At 30.9% G+C, this 23,001-nt stretch overlaps 4 protein-coding genes across 7 annotated transcripts; 2 read left to right on the forward strand and 2 right to left on the reverse strand.

Annotated features, from left to right (window-relative positions):
- Positions 1-2,516: 2,516 nt before the first annotated feature.
- Positions 2,517-3,220, reverse strand: LOC108559919. The gene is made up of 3 exons (XM_017917308.1): positions 3,161-3,220; positions 2,814-3,103; positions 2,517-2,742 (listed from the first exon to the last, which is right to left on the reverse strand). The coding sequence occupies exons 1-3, from the start codon at positions 3,183-3,185 to the stop codon at positions 2,599-2,601; spliced, it is 459 nt and encodes a 152-aa protein (XP_017772797.1). The 5' UTR covers positions 3,186-3,220; the 3' UTR covers positions 2,517-2,598.
- Positions 3,221-13,490: 10,270 nt separating this feature from the next.
- Positions 13,491-17,227, forward strand: LOC108559989 (sodium- and chloride-dependent GABA transporter 1). 4 transcript variants are annotated; one of them, XM_017917398.1, is made up of 10 exons: positions 13,491-13,674; positions 14,303-14,760; positions 14,826-14,927; positions 14,982-15,165; positions 15,222-15,593; positions 15,655-15,779; positions 15,841-16,085; positions 16,142-16,345; positions 16,398-16,565; positions 16,630-17,227. In XM_017917398.1, the coding sequence occupies exons 2-10, from the start codon at positions 14,382-14,384 to the stop codon at positions 16,720-16,722; spliced, it is 1,872 nt and encodes a 623-aa protein (XP_017772887.1). In that variant the 5' UTR covers positions 13,491-13,674; positions 14,303-14,381; the 3' UTR covers positions 16,723-17,227. The 4 variants fall into 4 exon arrangements, with proteins under 4 accessions (XP_017772887.1, XP_017772910.1, XP_017772902.1 ...); XM_017917421.1 differs by having other exon boundaries at positions 14,307-14,760; XM_017917413.1 differs by lacking the exon at positions 13,491-13,674 and adding an exon at positions 13,974-13,998.
- A 1,957-nt stretch (positions 17,228-19,184) lies between these two features.
- Positions 19,185-20,411, forward strand: LOC108559973. Its single transcript, XM_017917375.1, has 4 exons — positions 19,185-19,666; positions 19,723-19,813; positions 19,878-19,996; positions 20,168-20,411. The coding sequence occupies exons 1-4, from the start codon at positions 19,525-19,527 to the stop codon at positions 20,308-20,310; spliced, it is 495 nt and encodes a 164-aa protein (XP_017772864.1). The 5' UTR covers positions 19,185-19,524; the 3' UTR covers positions 20,311-20,411.
- On the reverse strand, positions 20,380-21,716 carry LOC108559965 (very-long-chain 3-oxoacyl-CoA reductase). The gene is made up of 3 exons (XM_017917361.1): positions 21,447-21,716; positions 21,137-21,259; positions 20,380-21,084 (listed from the first exon to the last, which is right to left on the reverse strand). The coding sequence occupies exons 1-3, from the start codon at positions 21,592-21,594 to the stop codon at positions 20,420-20,422; spliced, it is 936 nt and encodes a 311-aa protein (XP_017772850.1). The 5' UTR covers positions 21,595-21,716; the 3' UTR covers positions 20,380-20,419.
- Between the last annotated feature and the right edge of the window lie 1,285 nt (positions 21,717-23,001).

Consider the following 23,001-nt stretch of genomic DNA (forward strand, 5'->3'; position numbering starts at 1 on the left):
TAATTTACATGGTTGCATCATATACTAGATCAATTTCGCCTGACATGCAAATATAAATTAATTCACTAACATATTATTAATTGCGCAATTTAGGTTCCTTATAAATTAAAATGCTTTCTATTACATTATCAAGGCAGATAGCATGTTATTTTTGTAGATTAAGATTTTCATTTAAGTTCCGTTTTCATAAAAAAATATAGAAAATAAGTAAACATTTCAGAAAAACTTATAAAAATATATAAATACAGAAATAATAATAAAATACAGAACAAGAAAATTTGGTTTAAAATTTAAAAAAAAAAACTATATGAAAAATAAGAGAATTTCAAAGAAAGTTATGCTGAATATTGCATTCCTCCAAAGGCTACACCAATTCCAGCGGTGTACAACATATTTACGTGAGGATCTGAGTTTATAAACTGATATTTGTATGTAGATCTACATATGCGCTGTTTATATATAGTGGAAAGTCCAAAAAACAAGAGATGAGACCTAAGTTATAACATAGAAAAATTTCCATGTATTTTGGATAATACAAATTTCAATTATGTAATGAAATGAAAGATTTTTCAATCCATTTTTAATATATGGATATATGCGGATCGGAACGTAAAATAATTTAATCAAACTCAAGCAAGAAAATCAATAATAAACTACAAAGGAAGATTCGTATTATAAAATGAAATTTCAATATCACTACCAAAAAAAATGATAATAATAACATTTATTACAACAACAAATAAAATATAATTGCAAACATTACATTATGCAACATATTAATTTTAATTTAAAATAAAATTAATTAAAAGTACCTCAACTTACAAACATTTGTGCTAATGAGGAAAAAAAATATTTCAAAAAATATATTTGTATAGTTCAAATCAAATACATTCAACGTTTCGATTTACAACTATTTAAACATACGTCTAAAGTTTAATTAAAGTTACAGCAACTTACGACTACAAAAATTCATAGTTATGACAGAAAAATAATTAAACAAAAGATGTTGGTACAGTTTTTATCAAAATTATTCACTGTACAAGAGAATATACAATGTAGTTAACAAAAAAAAAATATATACGTCTAAAGTTCCTAATTGCTAAGATTATGTTAAAAATTAAAATTCACTAAAACTGAAGACATCGAAAAACTGCGACTTTTTTTAATAAATATATATAAATATGTGTACGCACATATATACATTTTACGAAAGTTTATATACATTTTCGACGAAATTAATTGAAAACAAGCGGCGTTAATTTTTTTTTGTTGCTCCGTCTAAACTCTCAGCCGTTTACATGTATCAATTGCACAATGCGAGTCCGGTTCATTTGTATTTGCTTCTATTGTACAGTTTGAAACTGTACAGGTGGATGCGCCGGGTTCGTTTGCAGCAACCACGTTTTGTTTCGACACTTTTTAAACTCATTATTTCAACTAACAAATGAAATTATTAGTCCAACGTTCAACGCAAATAGTCTTTGTTTGCATACATATTTCATTAAAATACTCACCGCAAATTTCATAGTTTATTTTTATATAATATTCATTGAATAATATTTGAAAAAAAAGGATACGGTTTTTATGATAAACAAAATATTTTGTTTTAAATTCACAATTTTTGGTTTATTATGTAACTGTTTTTTTTTCTTATTATTAATAAATAAAATCTATATATTTTCTTCGAGAAATATCACGAAAGTCACGTATTTAGTATTAAGTCATTGATTTAAGAAATAGTTTAATAAATTGTGAAACAATTGTTTTAACATAATTATGTAACAACTGACAAAAAGAAGAATCATGTTTTAAGCCGTTGCTTGTAAATACCAATTTCGTACGGGTTTATAAGCCGAAAACAATGAACAACGGAAACACCCCACGGCTTTCAATTTACACAGTATCCGTGTAATCCAAGTTGCAAAAAAATGATTTTTACGCGGAAAACTCAAATAATCTAATTTCTCTTCAATCAGTACAGGTAAAAAGTGAATTTACAATTTTCTATAGTAAAGTCAATCCTGAAAGTTATATATGTATGAAATAGTTAAAATTCATATATATTCATATTTCGTTGACAACAGTTGACAAAGTGTCATCGATCAACTTAATAGAATGGTAGATATAATAAGGATCAGGCGTTCTTAGATCTATCGCAGATGTTCGACAAAGTAAAAGTAAAGAAGATTCTACCAGTGGATTTTGAGGTTTGTACAAATATTTTTGCTTTTAATTTAATTCAATAATTTGTTGGTGTATACAAACATCAAATAAATAATTTACTAAATTATTAAATTCTGTATAATTTGAAATATATAATAAATTGAATTTACCATTTTATTGATTTTATTTTTTAAATCAAATAATAAAAATTATCTTACCTTTTTTTTCTGAATCGTGGAAGAATAAAAATAATACAATTTAATACACAATATTTTTAGGGAAATAATTGTAAACAAATTAAGATTCTAACACTAATTTTATTGATCGGAGCATAAAATACAAAGAGAAAATGGGATACATATATTTTCTCTTACATTGACTAAATCTACGATTTTATGCTCTTGCGTAAATTATAGTTGAAGATCCTGTGCGAATTCACGGCAATTTCAGCAATTTGAAGACTTTGCGGTTGCGACAATTGAAGATTCTTGGTTCAGCAGCAATGGGGAGTTTAGTCCAAGCAGATATGGTCTCAGCAAATTCTGCCTCCATTCTAGCATTCAAGTAAAGAAGAACAGTCTGCGAACATAAAAATATAACAAAAATCAAATGAATAAATGTTCAATTGAATTGATTTGAATTATGGTTACCAGAAGGGAAACTAGCATGACAGAAAATAAAAGTGCCTGCATAGTGATAGAGTTTCTGAAGATTCCCTGAATGACGAAGATGATTATCCCCATAAGAGTAATTGCAAGAAACTGGATCATCATGTAGATCGGTGTCTCCTGGTAACCGCGATAAGTCAAACGGTAACTTATCGGTAAGCAACCGGAGAACGTGAATAAACCAACTCCATCGAAGTGGACTTGATCCTCGCTCTCAGTAAAGAATATGAACGAAGATGACAAGATGCATAACACACCGATACCGTAGAAGGCTTACATAAGAAAAATAGTTAAGGGTGATCGGGTTGATGGAGCGGATCAGTACTCACCAAGGTAGTGGATTGTTTGCTTCATCGTGGTGAACGACGAACTGGCAAAATAATTATGACTTCTTCTAGCACCTCTAGCCCTGACCTTGAAAAGCATACCCTTGCCATTGGGGGAGGGAGCAATCAAAATCTGCGCATTGGTTAAAGCACCACTAACCCAGATTTGATAAAGTGACCCTGTTTTAATACCGGTATTATTTTAATTCTTTAATTCTTTCAAATCCTTTGGTATTAAGTATTAACCTGGTAATTTGGCGATTTTATTAAAAAAACGCTTTTTTAACACATTTAAACTGTTGATTAACTATAGCGCCATCTAACCAATCTCGCTTTTAATTAAATTTTATACAGTTCACGCACTAAACACTAGAGAGCACATGCAAATCCGTATATCCAAACAGCAAATTCGTATAAAAAAATTATAAATATTTATACTACAATATTTTCCATATAGAAATAATGCATTTCAATTAATAGAAACAACAATTAATTAATGGAATTAAGCTAAATTGATGTATGATATTTGTGTTATCTAACTTCTGTTACAACCCAACATCTATATTGCAATAGTGAAAGAATCAACAATTCATTTAAACTACGAATTACAAAGTAAAATTCAAAATTTAAAATATTACTTATTATTAAGAAAAAAACATTTCAAATATTTCTTATTTACTCATTAGTATAATTAAGCATTAATAATTAGTTTAAGTTTTCTAGAAAATCTGATAGAACACTGTTTAAAGCAGCTTAAGTATAAATTGTACAAGAAGTGAATTGATTGATTTTGAGAGAACTGAAAAGAGAATAAATAAATTGATTATAAAATAATATATTTTATTTTTACCCATCTATTATATTTTTTTATTATTTTTTTCGAGTCCCGGGAATATCATAAACAGTTGTCTCGTGTCTCGAGAATAAAAAATAGTCGAGACTGAGTAATCCGCTCAGATAGAAGCAGCACTATGAGAGGTATTGCAGTACTACATTTAAGAGCATAGAGATATTTTCAATTTATTAAAAACCCATACAAATATTTTCAATTTATTAAAAACACATAGAGATATTTTTAATATATTAAAAATCCTATTTGATTTTTTTCCAATTTCTACAACTCATAGTAGACGACTCCGCGACAGCACAGAGATGTCAATAGGTTCGTTGGAAAGGTGAGATATTCTGCTTTCAATTGGATGGTCGGTCATGTAACCAAACTTAAGGGGTAGGGTTGTCGAGAAATGAACCAAAAACTTTTCGAGTTATTAAAGAAAATACTTTTTCCCATCAAAGCACGAAGATGCCAATAGGCTCGATGGAAAGGTGAGGTATTCAGCGTTAAATGGTGTGGTCGATGATGTAATTATGTCGCCAAATTGGATTGAGACTTAAATTAAAATGCTTGATTCTGATAACAGTTGATTATAGTAGATGTACTGACAAAACCACAATGCCGGCAGTTAGCTCATTAGAAAGGTTGTAGTTTTCTCTTTAATTTGCGTATTCGATTGTTTAATTATTAGGAGTGTTAATTGATTAATTTAAGAAAACGTAAAGGTATTGCAGCAAATTAAAAAAAATTGTTAAATAATATATATTAAAAAATTTGAAGTTACTGTTTTAAAGAATAATTCTTTCACGTTCGTTTGCTAAAAAATACGTTGGTTTTGGTCAATTAATAAGAAAGTTATTAAGCTTTAATGAATCTCGAAAATGGATAAAATTGGGATTTCTACCAGGAGACTAAGAGTGTGAGGAGGTATCTGAGCTTCTAGCATCGGTCGATCCTGATTGGTTAAAATTTGAATTTTTGAATTTTACGTTTGTGTGAGTGAGAAATAGCTGTCAGTGTAACTATTCTCACATGTTAAATTTATTGAATTTCCTGTTTATTTTACAGAAGTACATCTTTTACATAAAGAGTGTCTTCATATAAGAATACATTAATTGTTAATGGTCATAAAGTAAGTAGCCAAGAATCATCGATACAATTATTATTATTTTAGGTGGAGCTGATAGTAGCATGCCTTTAATGTATAATTGATGACCTCAGGTTCCCCAGAAAGTGGAAAGCATTTTTTACTAGCAGTTTTCATTTGCTAATAGTGGAAATCTTAACTGCTGAATGTAACCATAAATATTACTTCATTAAGGAGATGGATAACAACTATGAACCATATAGCACCCATGATTCTATTGTTGCTTCGTACATGATCCTTAGAGACTGGAAAACATTTCTGAATGCTAGCTGCATTGAAAATACTAAAAAAATAAAAATGTTTATTTCATCAAATTCCCAGAAAGAGACTAAAAGTATTCTATATAACTATCAATCTTTATTACAATTTATTTTTCTAGAAGCAAATGCTTACGAAAATATAGGCCATTTTCGAAAACGTTGTTTTCCAAACTATATAATTCCAAAGTTTGATAAATACTTGTGACGTAGCTATGATAGCTACAAGCCTGTATATATACTCATTTTAATCTCTGTATATTTAAGATTAATATTAATATCCAAAATTCTCCTGAGAGTTAGTGTATACGAAAATACACGCCATTTTCGAAGACGTTATCAATTATGAAGACACCATTGCAGCTAGAAATTTACTTTTGTGCTCATTTAAATCTGTGTATATTCAGGATCAACTTCCATGTATAACATTCTTCTGGGAGCTCATATTTTCAAAAATAAAGGCCATTATCTAAGACGTTGTTTTCCTACTTGTTCATCAAAGTTTAAATGTATGTTTGGTTGCAGACTGTTTCCTGAATGTTCCAAAAGATGTTTCTGCTTGTGTAAATTAAAATATATATAACTCGAAATTTAATTAGTATTTTATTTATTAGACTATTAATAACATAAAATTCATTCCAGCACTATTCTGATATGTTTGTTTATTTAAATTAGAACGTTTTTAAGGAAATGTGCATTTATGGATTTTGTGCAGCGCCTAAATGCCTGAGCTACAACCTTTGAAATATTGCTAATAGATGACGCCAGCTATCATAAAAATGGAATATTTATTTTACACCTAAAGTGCAGGTAACCGAACATACATATACACTTTGAAGAACAATTACGAAAACAATGACTTACATAATGGCCTGTATTTTAGTAAACTTGTGCTCCCAAAATAATGTTATACATGTATGTTGATCTTGAATATACACGGATAAAAATGAGTGCAAACGTTAATTTGTAGCTGCAATGGTGTTCTCATAATTGATTAACAAACTTTGGTATTTTACAAATGAGTTAGGAAAATAGCATCATCGAAAATGGCCTGTAATTTCGTAAAAATTAGCACCCAGAAGAATATTATAAATTGATGTTGATCTTAAATATACATGGATTAAAATGAGCAAAAATGTTAATTTGTAGCTGCAATGGTGTCTTTATAATTGATTAACAAACTTTGGTATTTTACAAATGAGTTAGGACAATAGCGTCTCGAAAATGACCTGTATTTTCGTAAACATGAGCTCCCAGAAAAATGTTATAAATGGATGTTGATCTTGAATATACACGGATTAAAATGTGCGCAAATGTTAATTTGTAGCTGCAATGGTGTCTTCATAATTAATCAATAAATTTTGGTATTTCATAAATGAGTTGCGAAAATAACGCCTTTATTTTTGTATACACCAATTCTCAGAAGAATTTTGGGCATTAATTTTGTAAATGCAGGTTCGTAGTTACCATAGCTTCGTCACAATTTATTATCAAAGTTTGGTATTAGACCAAAACTAACGTATTTTATAGCAAATGAAAGCGAAAGAAAGTGCGGATAAAACCTAGCGAAAGAATTATGCTTTAAAACTGTAAATTAAAATTTTCTAATATTTCAGAATATAACCATTTATTTAACTATTTTTTTTCAATTTGTTGCAATACCTTTGCATTTATTTAAATTAATCGGTTAAAATAATAATTAAACAATCGAATACGCAAATTAATTAATTAAAATGAGTGTAAATACAGGTTTGTAGATACCATAGCTTCGTCACAAATAATTATCAATATAATTATTGGTATTCGATAGTATGGAAGCAACGTTTTCCAAAATGGCCTGTATTTCCGCAAGTGTTTCTAAAAGAATGTTGATCATGAATGTTTATCTAAAACATACAGAAATTAAAATAAGTGAAAATATAGATTGATAGTTATATAAAATATTTTTAGTCTCCTTCTGGGGATGTGATGAAAATTAGCATTTTTGTTTTTCCAGTATTTCAGTGCATCTAGAATTAAGAAATGTTTTCCTGTCTCTAAGGATCAAGTAGGAAACAATAATACAATCATAAGTGCTACAGACAACCGTCAACGCATTATAGCTCAGTAACTTTCTTATTAATTGACCAAAACTAACGTATTTTATAGCAAACCAAAGCGAAAGAATTATTCTTTAAAAAAGTAAATTCATATTTTCTAATATATATGAATATAACCATTTATTTAACTATTTTTTCCAATTTGCTGCAATACCTTCACGTTTTTTTAAATTAATTGATTACTACTCGTGCTTACTAAACTATCAAATACGCAAATTAAAGAGAAACTACATTTTAATATAATTTTCAATCTAAAAAATTAACACATGTTTATATCGATCGAAACTTATTGCTTTTGTTTCATAAAAAGTTGCGTAAGGGTGGCGCCGATCTTACGCAATCATGAAATGCAGTTAATATATACGTAATTTTCGTGTAATTGAAAACTCGTCAGATGTCAGCGAAAGAGCGATTTTTAAGAAAATCCTATTCACTTTTTTCCAATTTCTACAGCATAGAGATATTGTAAATGTATTAGAAACAAACAGAGATATTTTCAATACATTAATTTTTACTCAATTATTTGCTTATTTAACCGCTGTATTTGAAAGAAAGAAAGAAAGAAAGGTAACTTACGTAACTATTGCTTGTCCAGATGGTGGCGCCACTTATGGGACACTTTCGGAACTTGAAGTTTGACAACTTTGGCCAGAATTAAAATCAATACTAATGATATATATTTGAAACTAAATTTTAAAATGTTTTTCATAATAGTTGTATTGAAATTATGAATATACGTAAGGTATATTGTAATTAATATAAATAAAATAATTTTTTAATTATTAATTATCCTAATTTTTTTTCCTTGCATTTCATAAACTTCCGGTTGTTTTTAAATAGTTCTGAAGCTGAAATATAAACATAATATATATAGAATAACTTTTGTTTTAAAGAGAAATTGTTGCATTTCCTTGTGTATTAATGTATTAATGTGTCCTGGTGAGAAGATTCCGATGCGCTACGTTCGATAGTCACGGCAGGAAGAATCGAATCAACATTTTTAATGTCGTTTAAGTTACGTTAAAAAGTCAATTATCCATTCAAATGATAATAAAAATTGTGGTCGCATGTTAATCACCATCCGAGCCAGAGGAGACCAGAGCCGCGATGCTTAGCGTGGAAAAATAAATCCCACGTTACAATAAAATCGCGCCAATTAAGCTGCCGCATGCTCATCAAATTCCAGCTAATTGTTGAAGGCAAAACGATGACCAGATTCCAACCACTTCAGACTTATGATCTAATCTAATCTCAGAGAAAAACAAATAATACACCCTTATTCAATTTACTTAATAACTACACATAAATAATATAAATTAAATTATACTTTTCAGTACTTCTCACTTAAAGTTATTTAATTATATTAATATTGAAAATAATAATATTTATTGCAACAATAAGAAAAAATAAAAATAACCATTTTTCAACAATATTTTTTAAAACATTTCAAATTATTATTATTACATCTTTGTAACTGATTTCCAATGTAACAGTTCATTTTTTATTTTATTATTAAATATAAACTCAATGTTTCCTCTTCTATATATTTGAATATTTCAATTCACTTGCAATGCGTTTATATTGTATAATTTCTAAATTTGATGATAAACTTCATTAATAATCATGAGTTTGTGACTTTTATTCACAATTCTCTAAAATATGAAGTAATAATAATTAATATTAACAATAGTATAGTATTGTAGAAAAAATGTTAAAAGAGCTTTAAGTTTAAGTCGACAATTTCAGATTTTGCTGAAAAAATTACATGATTACTGGTTTACCGGTTTTACCAAAATTATCGGTAATTTTTATTAGAAATACCTGTAATTTCTGCACATGAAGATGTATTATTATAAATAAAATCCAACGTTCGGAATATTCTTTCATCGGTACAGAAAAAAATAAAGTTCTTCAAAAATGAATTTAGGAAAAATATATTTTATATTTTTAGATGAAAGCAGGAAATGGAACTAGAAAAGTCTATTAGAAAAAAGTCTTACTGATTTAAATATTAACATTTCATTTTCAGAACATGGAATTAATATAATATCAACATAGATACCTATGCAATTGGCTGTTGTGTCCAACCATTAAGTTTGGGTACCACTGAGGACAATGAGCTATAAGAACCAATATGCAGAATAGACAGATCCCATGGAGAACTGTGACCTGAAGCGGAGCGTCTTCTTAAAACTTACTCCTCAAACTCCCATCCCCTTGTTTAGTTAATTATATAAGTAGAATAAGTAATTTGTAATTTAGTTTTAGGAACAACATTGAAGAATCAAGTCGTATCGAATATTTTGTTGTTTATTAACAAGTAAAACTCGTTCAATTTATTATTTGACTACTGTGTCCACATTTTAATTCTCACTAAATACTCAATGCAATAAACTTATTTTGTATTTGTTATTATTAATTATATCTTTCAATTAATTTTACTTGTTTACTAAGAAAAATTGTACATGTTTTTTTTACTTAATTTATTAAATTTTTCTAAACAATTAATAGATTTTGCACACAAAATTTTCAATTAAAAAAAATACCGGTAAATTTGTATGTCCTGTTCATAATAGATTTACTTTATTTACAAATTGAAAGATCTATAATATTTTTAGTTAACTAAGTAAATTATTACTATTATCGAAACAACAGTAAGAGAGATTTGTATTCCACTCAACTATTTCAGATGATTCTGAAATGTTTCGTAATAATAGATTTCCTTTCTTTAAATTGAAAAATACCTTATTATTTCTATAATATTATTTATTAATTAAATTATGATTTTGGAATATTGGATTTTTATGTTTCTTTGTTCATATTAAATATTATTTTAAAAAAATTCTTGATAATTTAGATTGTTTTATGTAGTGTAGAGAAATATTGAATTCTATACTGATATTAAGGATCTGGTTGTGGAAGAGAGTCCTGGAACCTGGGTCGCGGGAACAAAGCGGTCTAGTTTTTGTTGGACATAAGTCAGTGTCAAGCAATTAGAATGCGAGTTGCGATATTTAAATATATGACATGGAGTCGCGCTAGAGAAATCATTTCCCGGTTAGGGACATCCTCTGAGGGCGGCGGGAAAGGAAGTACCAATGGCAGGATACATGTCACATGACCGGAAATCTAACTAATTCACTATGACGATACTTCGTGGGGATTACATTACTCGCGAGCCGTAATGCTACGGAACAATACCGTGTATGCGTATCATCTCGATCCTAAAAGCATGCAAAGCCAAAATACATACATAAAACACATATAAATAATAATAAAAATAAAATTCATACATCCATACACATGCATCAATTTATTCGTAAACGCCAACAAGAACTATCCTGCAATGTCGTAATCTCCCGGCAGCTGCATATTAATATACTCCAATTGGGAATATTGCATTATCTCACTAAAGTGGCTATAATTGAATAATAATCGTATAGTTATATTGTTAGTCGTTCGGACGCACGGCGAAACGATTGCTACCGTATTGCGATTCTCGGCTAACAATAACTCTTCCTCATACTTAAGATTACGCAACAAAACACGTATATAAACTATAACAAACTTCAATAACGTGTTCAATTCTACAAACTTATAATTCGTCTATATTTTTAGCAACAAATAAGAAAATATTAATAGAAATTCACAAAATCTTTCAAAATTAAATAAATTTAACAATATATTTTTTAATATATTCAATTAAATATTACGTACTGATTAATCAATTTTATAAATTATGTAGTCTAAAAAGAAAAACAATAGAAAAAAAAACAAAGAAAACTGTGATTTTTCGAAACGACATAAGCTTCTTTGACATTACCTAACATTATGCAAAACGAAGTACAAAAACATGTTGAATAACGAATATAATATATAAATTATAACCAGCTTTTTAATAAGGTTCACTTCTACAAACTTAAACGCAATTAATTAAAAAAAGAAAAAAATGAAATCTTGTTTATTTTTTCAATCATTAATAGAATACTTTTTTAAACGTTTGAAAATAACTTAATCCTCATTTGACACGATACATTTTTTTAAATGTTTTTGCTTCTCACGGTTAAAATTAAAAAATAAATGTTGAAAATAAACTGACTATGAATAAAATTCACATTGTTTTTATATGCACTTTTCGATTAACACGATTTTACATTCAAAAAGTTACAATTTCGATTTAAACTTTTTTCTCGTGTAAATCGGGGGATAGGTAGGTAGTTTGTTTAATCATACATAAAAATATACTACTTTGATTCATCAACTTTATTCAATTGTAAAGACCAAGACAAAGGAAACGTGATTTTTCGAAATGAAAAACAGCAATATTTCGCATATTGAGGTACTGTTTGAAACCGGACTAATTGAGTAGCTAAATACATAAAAATAAACAATTAAATCTAATAGTTGTATAAAATAGTATATATTGGTTCATTCACTTTATTCAATTGTAAAGTACAAAAAGAAAAAGAGGTGACAAATAAAAATGATTTTTTAAAATGAAATACAGACATATTTTGCACATTCCGTGTTTGACAATATAGCGGACTGTTTGAAACCACACTAATCGAATCGGATTAAAATACATAATAAAATAAACCAAACAAAAAAAAAACTTGATTGTGTACATGATTTATTTATTTAAAAAAATGTGTATTTTTTTATTTTGCTTAATTAAAATTCAATTTATTTTGAAAATTTTAAACCAAACTATAGTGAATCCAAGTTGATCGAAATAGCACTATGCTATGTATTAATGTATTCTTTTAGAATGATGTTTTATACTGGAAGGAAGAAATAGAAAATGACTTTTTCAGTCATTACTTTTGGTAATATTTAATAACAAACAAATTGGAATACAAATACATAAATTAACCAACATGGATGAAAGTTGATGAACGTGGTTTCATTTCAGTCGTGGTTCCTTTTGAAGGTTTCTACTTCTCCAGAAGAAAAAAAGATGAAACGAAAAGCAGTTACAAATTTTAATATACAAACTTAAAATTTAACTCTTAACTTTTTAAATACAAGCATAAGAATAAGGAAATGTTCAAACATGAATTTTACATTTATCAATAATGTTATATAATATATTTTACTCGACTTTAGTATCTACTATACAATACTAAAAATATAGATCTTATCTCTAATATAGTACATAAATTATTACAAAAATGAAAGTTTATTCAATATCTTTTGTAAATAAATTTCATTATTTTTAAAAGTAGACTATTTACTTCTAGAAAGAAAAAAAGCTACAATTTTACAATTTATAGATGTAAAGTTTCATTCTGACTGAATTTTCGTTTATTAAAATGGAATTAAGTAATAATTAGAATTTAATATAAAATTCAAGCATATCTAGATTATGGTTCTAAAGAAAATAGTTTTTTTTATACAAATATTGCAGCTTTAATATAATACCTATATTATTTACAAATATGTTGCTTAATAAATGATGAATATTGCAGTAATTGAAAACATAATTCAACTCAGAGCTATTCAATATTCTATAAATTAAAGATATTGAATAGTTTATTAATAATAATAATATTACAGTGAAATATAATTTGGTAATTGGTATTAATTACGTAATGCAATTATTTAATGTTACACTACGTTGATTTGTGCAAATTTTATTTCTTAAAAGATCTGAGGATAAAATTCTTATTAAACAAAATGCAGTAGGTCTAAAGATATAAGCTATGTAATGCATATAGAAGAAACTGCAATGTAACAGAGCCGTGATGGGAAGTGGATGGTTGATGTTGATGCGGAAATTGGGAATTGGTGTGTCGGTCCAGTTTCTGGGACAATTCGGTGGTGTCGGGATAATACCCCCTATGTCTATGGCACAGTCCATTATGTAAATTGGGTAATAATTTTAGCATAGCCACTGAAAAATACTACATGAAATTGTTCGGTGGCTGTGACCCCCACCACCAGGATTCATCGCTATAACCATGTGCGATTGGAGTATAAATGATGAAATGATTGCTCCGTGGCTGGCCTGAAGAAGACGAGAGCAGGTCCACGCCGTGCAAACAGCCAGTGGTTCGCCGACTATCAACATCATCAACATCGCCAGTGCTTAGTGCCGTATTTTTATATTTCTTGGTGGTGAAGTGTTCTGTGCTTTTGGGGTGCCAGTGTATTTGCCCTAACCGCGTGGATTATTGCCGGTAAATATGGATTAACAAACCACCAAAATCGGATATTTTACTAGATCTAAGCTATCTCCAAAAATAAATAACACATCAAATATTTTGGAAATATTAGTAATAGCTAAAATTAATGCATGTACAAGTCAAAATCATAAACAGGATGGACGTTTTTTAAATTAATCACTATGTTGTCGGTTGTCTGGTTTAAAAATCGTGGCCCCCCTTACTAATTTGACTATGATCTCCCTACGATACCATAATTAATTTGGCGACAGGATTTAATAGAGACAGAGAGGGTCTGTATTTAGTAGTACAGTGGCACTAGCGGAAGTATCCAGTTATGTAATATTGGTGTCCCAGATCTATACATATTATATATTATAATGCGCCCACGTAGCATTTACGAACTATTTTTTTCCTTTGAATTTTGATTGAAGCGCGAGAGGAAGGGAGTTTGCAGGATGTCTCCTGGTGGAACTGGAGCGCGATAAACGCAGCGTATCCTTAGATGGCTTTCAGTTCGGATATAATTGCAGTACTGTGACTGAACTGTGTCCTGGTTAGAGGAAAGATCTAGTTGTTAAACATTGCTACCATCCTGTCTGTGCATCCCCTTTTTTCCAACTCACCGATTTCTTTGTTTCAGCTAGTATTTATCGTTTGGTGATGAGCTGACGCCGTTCAAGGCTGGGGTATAGTGGACATTTTTTTCAAATCTTAACGAGATGGCGGATAGAAAAGAAGAAGCTCAAGACTGTGAGAACGTCCATATGAATAGGCACGGCGAGGAATCCATTGAACTGCCCATGTTAAGTAGTGTAAATGCGGCGCACGAAGTACCATCGAAAGGTGCTGTCCCCGAGAGAGGCACCTGGGGAAGCAAATTAGACTTTATTTTATCCGTCGTCGGTTTGGCTATAGGCCTGGGAAACGTCTGGAGGTTCCCATATCTCTGCTACAAGAATGGCGGCGGTGCCTTCCTGGTACCTTACTTCATCACGCTCTTCCTCGCGGGAATACCTATGTTCTTCCTGGAGCTTGCGCTTGGACAGATGATGACAATCGGAGGTTTGGGTGTTTTCAAAATCGCACCGATTTTCAAAGGTATTCTCCCTCGCAACAAAAAAAATCTAACGTAATCATCACAACTATTATTTCTGTTATTCCAGGAATCGGTTACGCGGCGGCTGTAATGTCCTGTTGGATGAACATCTACTATATTGTTATCTTAGCCTGGGCCATATTTTACTTCTTCATGTCTCTGCGTGCCGGTAAATCAGAAAAACGCTATAGAATAAACAAATTATTACATAATTTATCTTTAGATGTTCCTTGGCGCACATGCCACAACGTTTGGAACACGAAACTTTGCGTAAATCCTTACGATCGTGGATCTCTTAACTGCTGGGAACAGTACAACGTCAACAATACATTCAGCAAAATCTGCGCCGTAAACTCCATGAACGTATCCCTTTCTGAACTGACCGATCCAGTGAAGGAGTTCTGGGAGTAAGCTTATACCAAATATTGTATATTTTTGTTGTACTAACTTGATTTGCACTCAGACGAAGGGCTTTGATGATCTCCGACGGCATTGAGCATATCGGAGGCATCCGTTGGGAATTGGCCGGAACTCTGTTACTGGTTTGGATCATCTGCTACTTCTGCATCTGGAAGGGCGTCAAGTGGACCGGGAAAGTCGTTTACTTTACAGCCCTTTTCCCTTACGTCTTGCTGACCGTGCTGCTAATTCGTGGTGTTACTTTACCTGGAGCAATGGAAGGAATTAAATTTTATATAATGCCGAACATGTCGAAGCTCAGAGAATCAGAGGTTTGGATCGACGCCGTCACACAGATCTTCTTCTCTTACGGATTAGGTTTAGGAACTTTGGTCGCTCTAGGAAGTTACAATAAATTCACAAACAACGTTTACAAGTAAATCCTAAATTCGTTTATTTAACTATGATTTGATACATATTTTTGTTTTGTTTAAAAGGGATGCGTTGATCGTGTGTACCGTGAACTCAAGTACCAGTATGTTTGCCGGTTTTGTAATCTTCTCAGTCGTCGGATTCATGGCCCACGAACAACAGAAACCAGTTGCCGAAGTGGCAGCTTCCGGTAAAAAAATCAGATATCATTACAGAAATACAGATTCTATATAAATGTTGGATGATTTCAGGACCTGGATTGGCTTTCCTCGCGTATCCGTCGGCTGTACTTCAACTCCCAGGATCACCAATGTGGTCTTGTCTCTTCTTCTTCATGATACTCTTGATAGGTCTCGACTCGCAATTCTGCACCATGGAAGGTTTCGTAACAGCTATCATCGACGAGTGGCCTCATCTCTTGCGTCGCAGGAAAGAAATCTTCATCGCCATCGTCTGCGCCATCTCATACCTCGTCGGATTATCCTGCATCACTAATGTAAATACTTAAATCTAACCACTGCGATTAATCACTAATTTAATTTGATACGACAGGGTGGAATGTACGTCTTCCAAATTTTGGATTCTTACGCCGTGAGTGGATTCTGCTTGCTGTTCTTGATCTTCTTCGAATGCATCGCCATTTCTTGGGCTTTCGGTGTGAACCGGTTCTACGACGGAATAAAGGAAATGATTGGCTACTATCCGATGAAGTGGTGGAAGTTCTGCTGGACCATAACAACTCCGGTCATTTGCATCGTTAGTATCCAAAATAAGAAAAAAGGCGTGTTCTCTACTTTTACTTTTTCAGGGTGTATTCATCTTCAATATCATTCAATGGACGCCGGTTAAATATCTGAACTACGAATTTCCACTGTGGGCTCACCTCTTTGGATGGTTCACGGCTTTGAGTTCTATGCTCTGCATTCCTGGATACATGATCTACATCTGGAACGTCACCCCTGGAGATAGAGCAACGGTAAGTCCAAACTTAATATTAATAAACCAAATAATACCATCAATTTGTTTTGAATTCCAAACAGAAAATCCGTTTATTGGTGAGAATTGAGGACGACGTTCCAACAGTCCGTGCCAAAATGTTAGCGGAGGCCCAAGGCCAAGCAGCAAAATTATAAGTTAAAAAATTTAATACGAATAGCTACGTCTTTTGTTTTTAATTTAAGCAAACCCACCGATAATTTAAACAGATATTAATAGACTTTATTATACGTAAGCTTTGTACGTTCGATTATATAACCATTTTTATTATGTTTATTCCGCTGATTACTATTAATTTTAACGAAGAGGTTAAAGGCCCCGCCGCGATGTGGCAGATACAAGTATTTTGTTTCTGGTACTCTCATTAACTATAGTTTCCCTGTACTATATTTATAACATTTAATTGTAAGTCACGGCAAATGGATATGTTTTTTTCTTTGTTTTATAGATTTCGGTTGCGCCTAATACAATTAGAAACATTGTTCGGTCTGTAGATACTATAGTACTAATGTTTATTAACAACATTTGATAATAGTTCAATGATGTTTCAATTATCTTTAGCGCAGTCGTACCTACTAGTACCATACTAATACTAATGACACATTAATTTTAAGCCAACCAAGCTTTTGACCGATCTTATAACGGTAGCGTGTAGACAATAATGATAACTATTACTAACACTTTTTACTAAAATTTTTTTTTTGGTAATTATTGTTGATTTTTTTTCTATAATTAGAATCATTATATACAATTTAGATTTAGAAAATAATCATAATTTATAATCTATATTTAAACACGTTCGTATCTTTTTTTTGTGTAGTTTATAAATATTTTACACTAAATAATTCACTGCGTAACATTGTTCAGGTTATGCTAGTAATTTTAGACAGTTTGTAATGAAAAATAAATAAATGTTCTTGCACAACTTAACCAGCTACTAACTGCGTTTTATTTATTTCAGCCTATATTTTAAACTTATTACATAAGTAAATTTCCAAAATTGAACACTAACATACTTTGTTAATTTGTCATTTAGTATTGTTTTTGTCCATTAGACATATGTCTATTTTATAATCGATTATATCAAAATATTCTTAAAAACAATTGTCCCTGAAAATTACACAGCTTTAAATAGCATATTGCATTAGAACAGTAAATATTTTTGTCTTCAATTAGCAAATTTGTAATTAGATAAAACGTGAATACACGACAAGATTTTTCTTTTAAACACAAGACGACACGAATAAAAGAATAAAATTGTGTTCGTTATTTACTAAAAGGTTTATATTAAAAGTATAGATAGCTTTTGTAATTAGAAAAAAAAAATCTAATAGGAAGAAATTATGCAGCTTTTTTAATATAAAGCAAAATTGTTTCAAATTATATAAAGAATGAACTTATTATAGGCAACTTAATATACATAATGTTTGCACTCTAATATGTTTCTGTATCTTTACCAAAAATATATATTGGTTTTATATATATTAGTTATCATAAATTACATAAACAAATTAAAATAAAAGATGAACATTTTATTTTTACAATTCTTCTAGTATGCAACTTCTTGTGCACTAATTAACAGTCATTATTTGTTCCCTAAAATCAATAATACCTTAGTTAACTAGGACACAAAATATGACAGAAATACTATCGTCACCATATTTTTTCTTGTTACTAAAAATATTTACAGTTTAAAAGTTTAAATTAATATTAATATTCATTATTTCATTAAACAATTAACAATAAAATGCAGTTATTTTTACTTTACGACTATTGTATTCAAATTTTTGAGAAATAACTATTCAAGCTTAAGTAAGCTGTTCGATTTTCTATTATTTCAATTTTATTTTTTTTAAACTACTCTATTGAATGTTAATATTTAATAGAGAATTAAAAAAAATCAATAGAAAACATTACTTAAAATAAATATAATAATATCTATTAAATGAAACTTAAAATTTTGAATAATATCTTGTGTATTATTTCAATAATGTACAAATTTACATAATTGAAATAGTGCTATTTTTTGTACAAATTAGTTAATTAAACTATTACTAGACAAATTTAAGGAAATTTATTATATATTAATTGTTTACATTAATTACATGCACAATTTACACATATTTTGTCTATTAACAACAATTTGTTTATGTAATTAAAATTGATTTTTTCTTATAAATATAAATTCGAAATGTGTATTTCTAATGATATAGAATAAATGGACTTTGGAAAATTTAATTTAAAAAAACTGTTTGGAATTCGTATTGATTATATGACGACCATAGTAAAGTGTGCAGCCTTTATTTGACAAAACAAAAACAAAAATGAATTGAACATTATCTTTATTAGTAAATATGTGATATTAGCAAATTGCAATAAAGTTTAATTGAAACGGTCAAGTGCTATAATTAACAACGTCTCCATTGTTTATTATTTGAATGGATATTGCCTTGTCAGTCAATCCTACAATGATGATCATCATGATGATGATATTCCGCATGCGATATAAACAGAATCAAAGTCATCGTATATTTATGTATCTAGGATTTGCTATTTTCGTACGATTGAAGTAAAAATAGTTATTCATTCTTGGAATGCAGACGAAAGCGCCAGCTTGCGTTTCCTCTCCGAAACCGACAGTTGTCGAGCTTTAGCGACAGTGCAGCAACTGCGTGTTCCCGACAAAACAAATTCCGCTTTGCGGCAAAAGCTCCCACTGCGGGGACTGCATTTGGGGCGAGAGCTTCAACCCCCATTCGTTTTCAACCCCGTGCATATAACACCGTCGAAACCATAAACGGATAAACCAATTATGCATAAGAAAATCGACTATCTACATTGCACGCGACCCCACGTTTCATTGATTTGATGATGACCAGTGCCTTTTGCGAACCCCGCGTTTAAACGTTCCCAAAAGGTTGAAGACAAAACAGTTGAAGATGACGGAGAGGAAGATGATGTACGCGTTCCGTGGATGGATTGCGTTTGTCGCATTTATGGATTTGGGTACTGCAGTGAGGAGTTACATAGAGAAGAGATCTTTCTTGACTACATCACCCTCCGATATCGAGTATAACGATGGTAAATAATAATACTTTTAATAACATCACAATAATAAGTTTTTTTTTAATTTATAGAGGATTACACTACTTCGAGGATTTTGGGTATATTCTCGATCCTGAAGGCTTTGGCGCTGATCCACTGCACGCTCTATATTCACTACAAACCGTAAGTTTGATTAATTGATAGCCTATTGGCCCGATCAATAAACACTGATCCGTTTCGATTCAAGGATTGTTAGTATGGGTATCTGTTCCTTGCTGGTGACGGTCTTTCTGTACTTAACCGAGACTTTGTACTTTCGCGCGGCCGTTCTTAGCTTCTACGTAGTCTTTCCGGGTATCTTGAACGGTAAGATCCACTTTAAATTAACAAAGTGCACCTCCACATTTCCTCTCGTTTCCGCACTTAATAAAAAAAAAACAACTTTATTACGACCTGGCAACGAGTCAAGCCTGCACGGATTTTAGTAATAAACCGTAATTATATTAATGTATATTTATTTATATGAATATTCTACAGCTGTCACTTTGGGTGGATTAATCTATTTACCAAGGAGGTTGAAGCTTTGGGATCCGCCGTTGGAATTGGATGAGGAAAATATGCACTTGCTAAGGCAAGCTGGAGGAATGAAAAGGAGACGTAACACCAGGAAGAATCTATAGGGATTACTTCAAGGATCTGCTAGGTTATCTAGAAAGTTTTATAATTGTTGGTGAATGAAATGATGGCAATAAAACTCAACAGAGTACATTTATTAAATAGACCTTAAAATTATTTCTCGTGTTGGCGTTTGAGCGCCCGACGCCTGATTTTACCCATGACCCTCATTACAATCCACTTGCTGATTGAAGGCGAAATATAATCAAAACTTTGAACTACCGAAAGCAGTACAGTGTGCATTAGATAACCGTTTGTCCTGTCTTGCACTCCGACGGTTTTCAGAGCTTCATTTACGTATGTGGTCGGAGACGGGGCCATCCAACTCGACTTCCTGATTTTAGACATCTTGGAAGCGACGTATCCTGGGAGAATGCTTTGCACAATAATCCCATGCTCGGCGTATTCCGCTCCCAAATCTATGGAGAATTTATCGACGAAAGCCTTTGACGCTCCGTAAATCGTTAATAGAGGACTGGGAATTTGCGCAGATAAAGAGGATACATTAATCACAACCCCTTTCTTCCGCTCCGCCATATCCGGCATGACGAGCTTACACATATTAATAACAGAATGTATGTTGCAACTTATAATGTCCGCGTAAAGGGTGGCATCGGCGGGGGTGAGGAAGTATTCGGGATTAGGGTAGCTCATGCCAACGTTATTGATCAACACCCCTATTTCCAACCCCTGCAACTGTTTTTCTATGACGTGATATATTTCCTGGCCTCGTGTGAAATCTACTGCAATCGTTTTTGTCTCCACATTGTATTTATCAGCTGGAAATAACATTGGTAATGTAAATAATTTTATTGAATTTCGGAAACTTACAAATATCTTTAGCGACTTTGTCCAATTTTTCTTGAGTTCTGCTGATCAAGACGACAGCCATTCCTTTCTTGGCCAAAGCCTCTGCATAGGCTTTTCCCAAACCATCGGTAGCGCCGGTAACAACTGAAAAAATAATTTAAATTTCAAATTACTAAGCATTAGTATTCATGTCGTTTCCTCTTATGCTGACTAGCCAAATAAAATATAGTACAATCATCGAGGTAAGCATTTTCGTAGCTCCGTTACAATTAACTTTACTGTTATCAAACAACTGAGCGATAAGAGATAAGTGTTTGCTTTTACTACTTACCGGCCCATTTTCCCATAGAGTTTAGCTTTACAGATCCCAAGCCAAGTTTCGGGGATAAGGCTAAGTTGAAGAATCTGTGGATGAACCTAGCCAACTGCAATCCCACTACAGCCATGCAGAAGACGCCCAAACCTTCCATTGCACTCATCTCAAGCAATTCTTAGAGAATATTGTCTACTAAAAGTATTTTTTGTATAGAACTATGTGTATGACTTACAGTTCCACAACTGATTACAAAAACCGGCACGTAGGGGATCCGTATTGAATAAAAATAACGCGCAACGCCTGCGCCTTCCGAACTTTCTACATCCCTCTTGCAGATGTCGTCCTTCTTCAACGCATTGATTTTTCCTCAAGGCGCGCGCGTCTTCTCCATTTCTTTCACGCAATTCGATTTTGTTGTTTTGCCCGCACTTGCAATTTCCGACTTTCACATTGCACTTTCTGCACAGCATGTCTCGTTCTCCTCGCAGAACTCTTCTCGCAAATCACTGTAATCTAGGTAAATAGGACATTTCCACTGCTCATTATGCATTTCACTTATGCATCCGCTGTTGTTGTTATTGTTCTCACTTCTACAGTTCCTTTTTATTTTCAGTAATTACGGTCATCCTTACCAGAAAAAACTATTATCATTTGAATGTTCTATGTAATATAGATATAATTACACAAATAAACAATAAAAAGTATGATATATTATATTTTATTTTAACGTCGCACCTTTTACATTATTAACATTTCAGTGAAAAAAGCGAAAAGTATAGATGTTATTAATATTGTAGTGTATATACATTTTCATTATATCCAAACAAATACAGCAATACCTCGCTTAGTACGGGTAATAGGTTTTGTTAATGTTTGAAATCGGACTAATTGAAGACTTTAGAAAACACAAAAAAAGACTTAACTATGTACATTGAGAAAAATGATCATTTTGTATAAAAAATAATTTAGTTCAAAAATTTTGAATCATCATTTATTTAATTTTTGATATAATTTGTTTGTAAATTAATTTAAAAAAATATAAAATTTACACTTTAAACGATACATTGAATTGAACGTTGAATAAAAAATATATCCGAAGGAATAAAAAAAACATTATTTACTTTATCCTTGTGCACTATGCAAAAAATATAATGGATTTTGTATGTACAGTTTTTAAACATTATTTTCACATTCTCGTACATTTTAAATGATTAACTTTCTAAAAATAGTATACAATATTACATAATATACTTTGAAAAAAAAACGATAAGAACTACTGTAGATAATATTGTAATGTATATAATTTCATATAATATATATTTTTAAATTATTATTTTTGTTTCTTTTTATTTTATTTTATGTGTACTTTTTACTTTTTAACAATAAACATTATTATTATATCTAGAGAATCAAATTATTATAATGGAATTAAGGTGAAACAATGTGTGGTGCAAAAAAAAAATGAAAGAGAGGAATCATTGGTGAAAGTTTAGTTTTTGGAGATTTGCCGTCAATTATCCATAGGTAGGAGTAAGTAATGTCATCTGGAGAAAAAATATTGCTCTCAATT

This window comes from Nicrophorus vespilloides, unplaced genomic scaffold (assembly GCF_001412225.1).
Source record: "Nicrophorus vespilloides isolate i.1.1-1 unplaced genomic scaffold, Nicve_v1.0, whole genome shotgun sequence".
Classification (NCBI taxonomy): Eukaryota; Metazoa; Arthropoda; class Insecta; order Coleoptera; family Silphidae; genus Nicrophorus; species Nicrophorus vespilloides.

Excerpts from the sequence above, each read along its gene's own strand:
- LOC108559965 (XM_017917361.1), bottom strand. The coding sequence starts at position 21,594 with ATGAGTGCAATGGAAGGTTTGGGCGTCTTCTGCATGGCTGTAGTGGGA. Across the intron at positions 21,260-21,446 it reads CTCTATGGGAAAATGGGCCG|TTGTTACCGGCGCTACCGAT; the intron begins GTAAGTAGTAAA and ends TTATTTTTTCAG. Across the intron at positions 21,085-21,136 it reads CAAAGTCGCTAAAGATATTT|CTGATAAATACAATGTGGAG; the intron begins GTAAGTTTCCGA and ends TGTTATTTCCAG.
- LOC108559973 (XM_017917375.1), top strand. The coding sequence starts at position 19,525 with ATGACGGAGAGGAAGATGATGTACGCGTTCCGTGGATGGATTGCGTTT. Across the intron at positions 19,814-19,877 it reads CTCTATATTCACTACAAACC|GATTGTTAGTATGGGTATCT; the intron begins GTAAGTTTGATT and ends TTTCGATTCAAG. Across the intron at positions 19,997-20,167 it reads CTTTCCGGGTATCTTGAACG|CTGTCACTTTGGGTGGATTA; the intron begins GTAAGATCCACT and ends AATATTCTACAG.
- LOC108559989 (XM_017917398.1), top strand. The coding sequence starts at position 14,382 with ATGGCGGATAGAAAAGAAGAAGCTCAAGACTGTGAGAACGTCCATATG. Across the intron at positions 15,166-15,221 it reads CCAGTGAAGGAGTTCTGGGA|ACGAAGGGCTTTGATGATCT; the intron begins GTAAGCTTATAC and ends ATTTGCACTCAG. Across the intron at positions 15,780-15,840 it reads TGCCGAAGTGGCAGCTTCCG|GACCTGGATTGGCTTTCCTC; the intron begins GTAAAAAAATCA and ends GGATGATTTCAG.
- LOC108559919 (XM_017917308.1), bottom strand. The coding sequence starts at position 3,185 with ATGAAGCAAACAATCCACTACCTTG. Across the intron at positions 3,104-3,160 it reads GCAAACAATCCACTACCTTG|CCTTCTACGGTATCGGTGTG; the intron begins GTGAGTACTGAT and ends TTCTTATGTAAG. Across the intron at positions 2,743-2,813 it reads TCATGCTAGTTTCCCTTCTG|ACTGTTCTTCTTTACTTGAA; the intron begins GTAACCATAATT and ends TTATGTTCGCAG.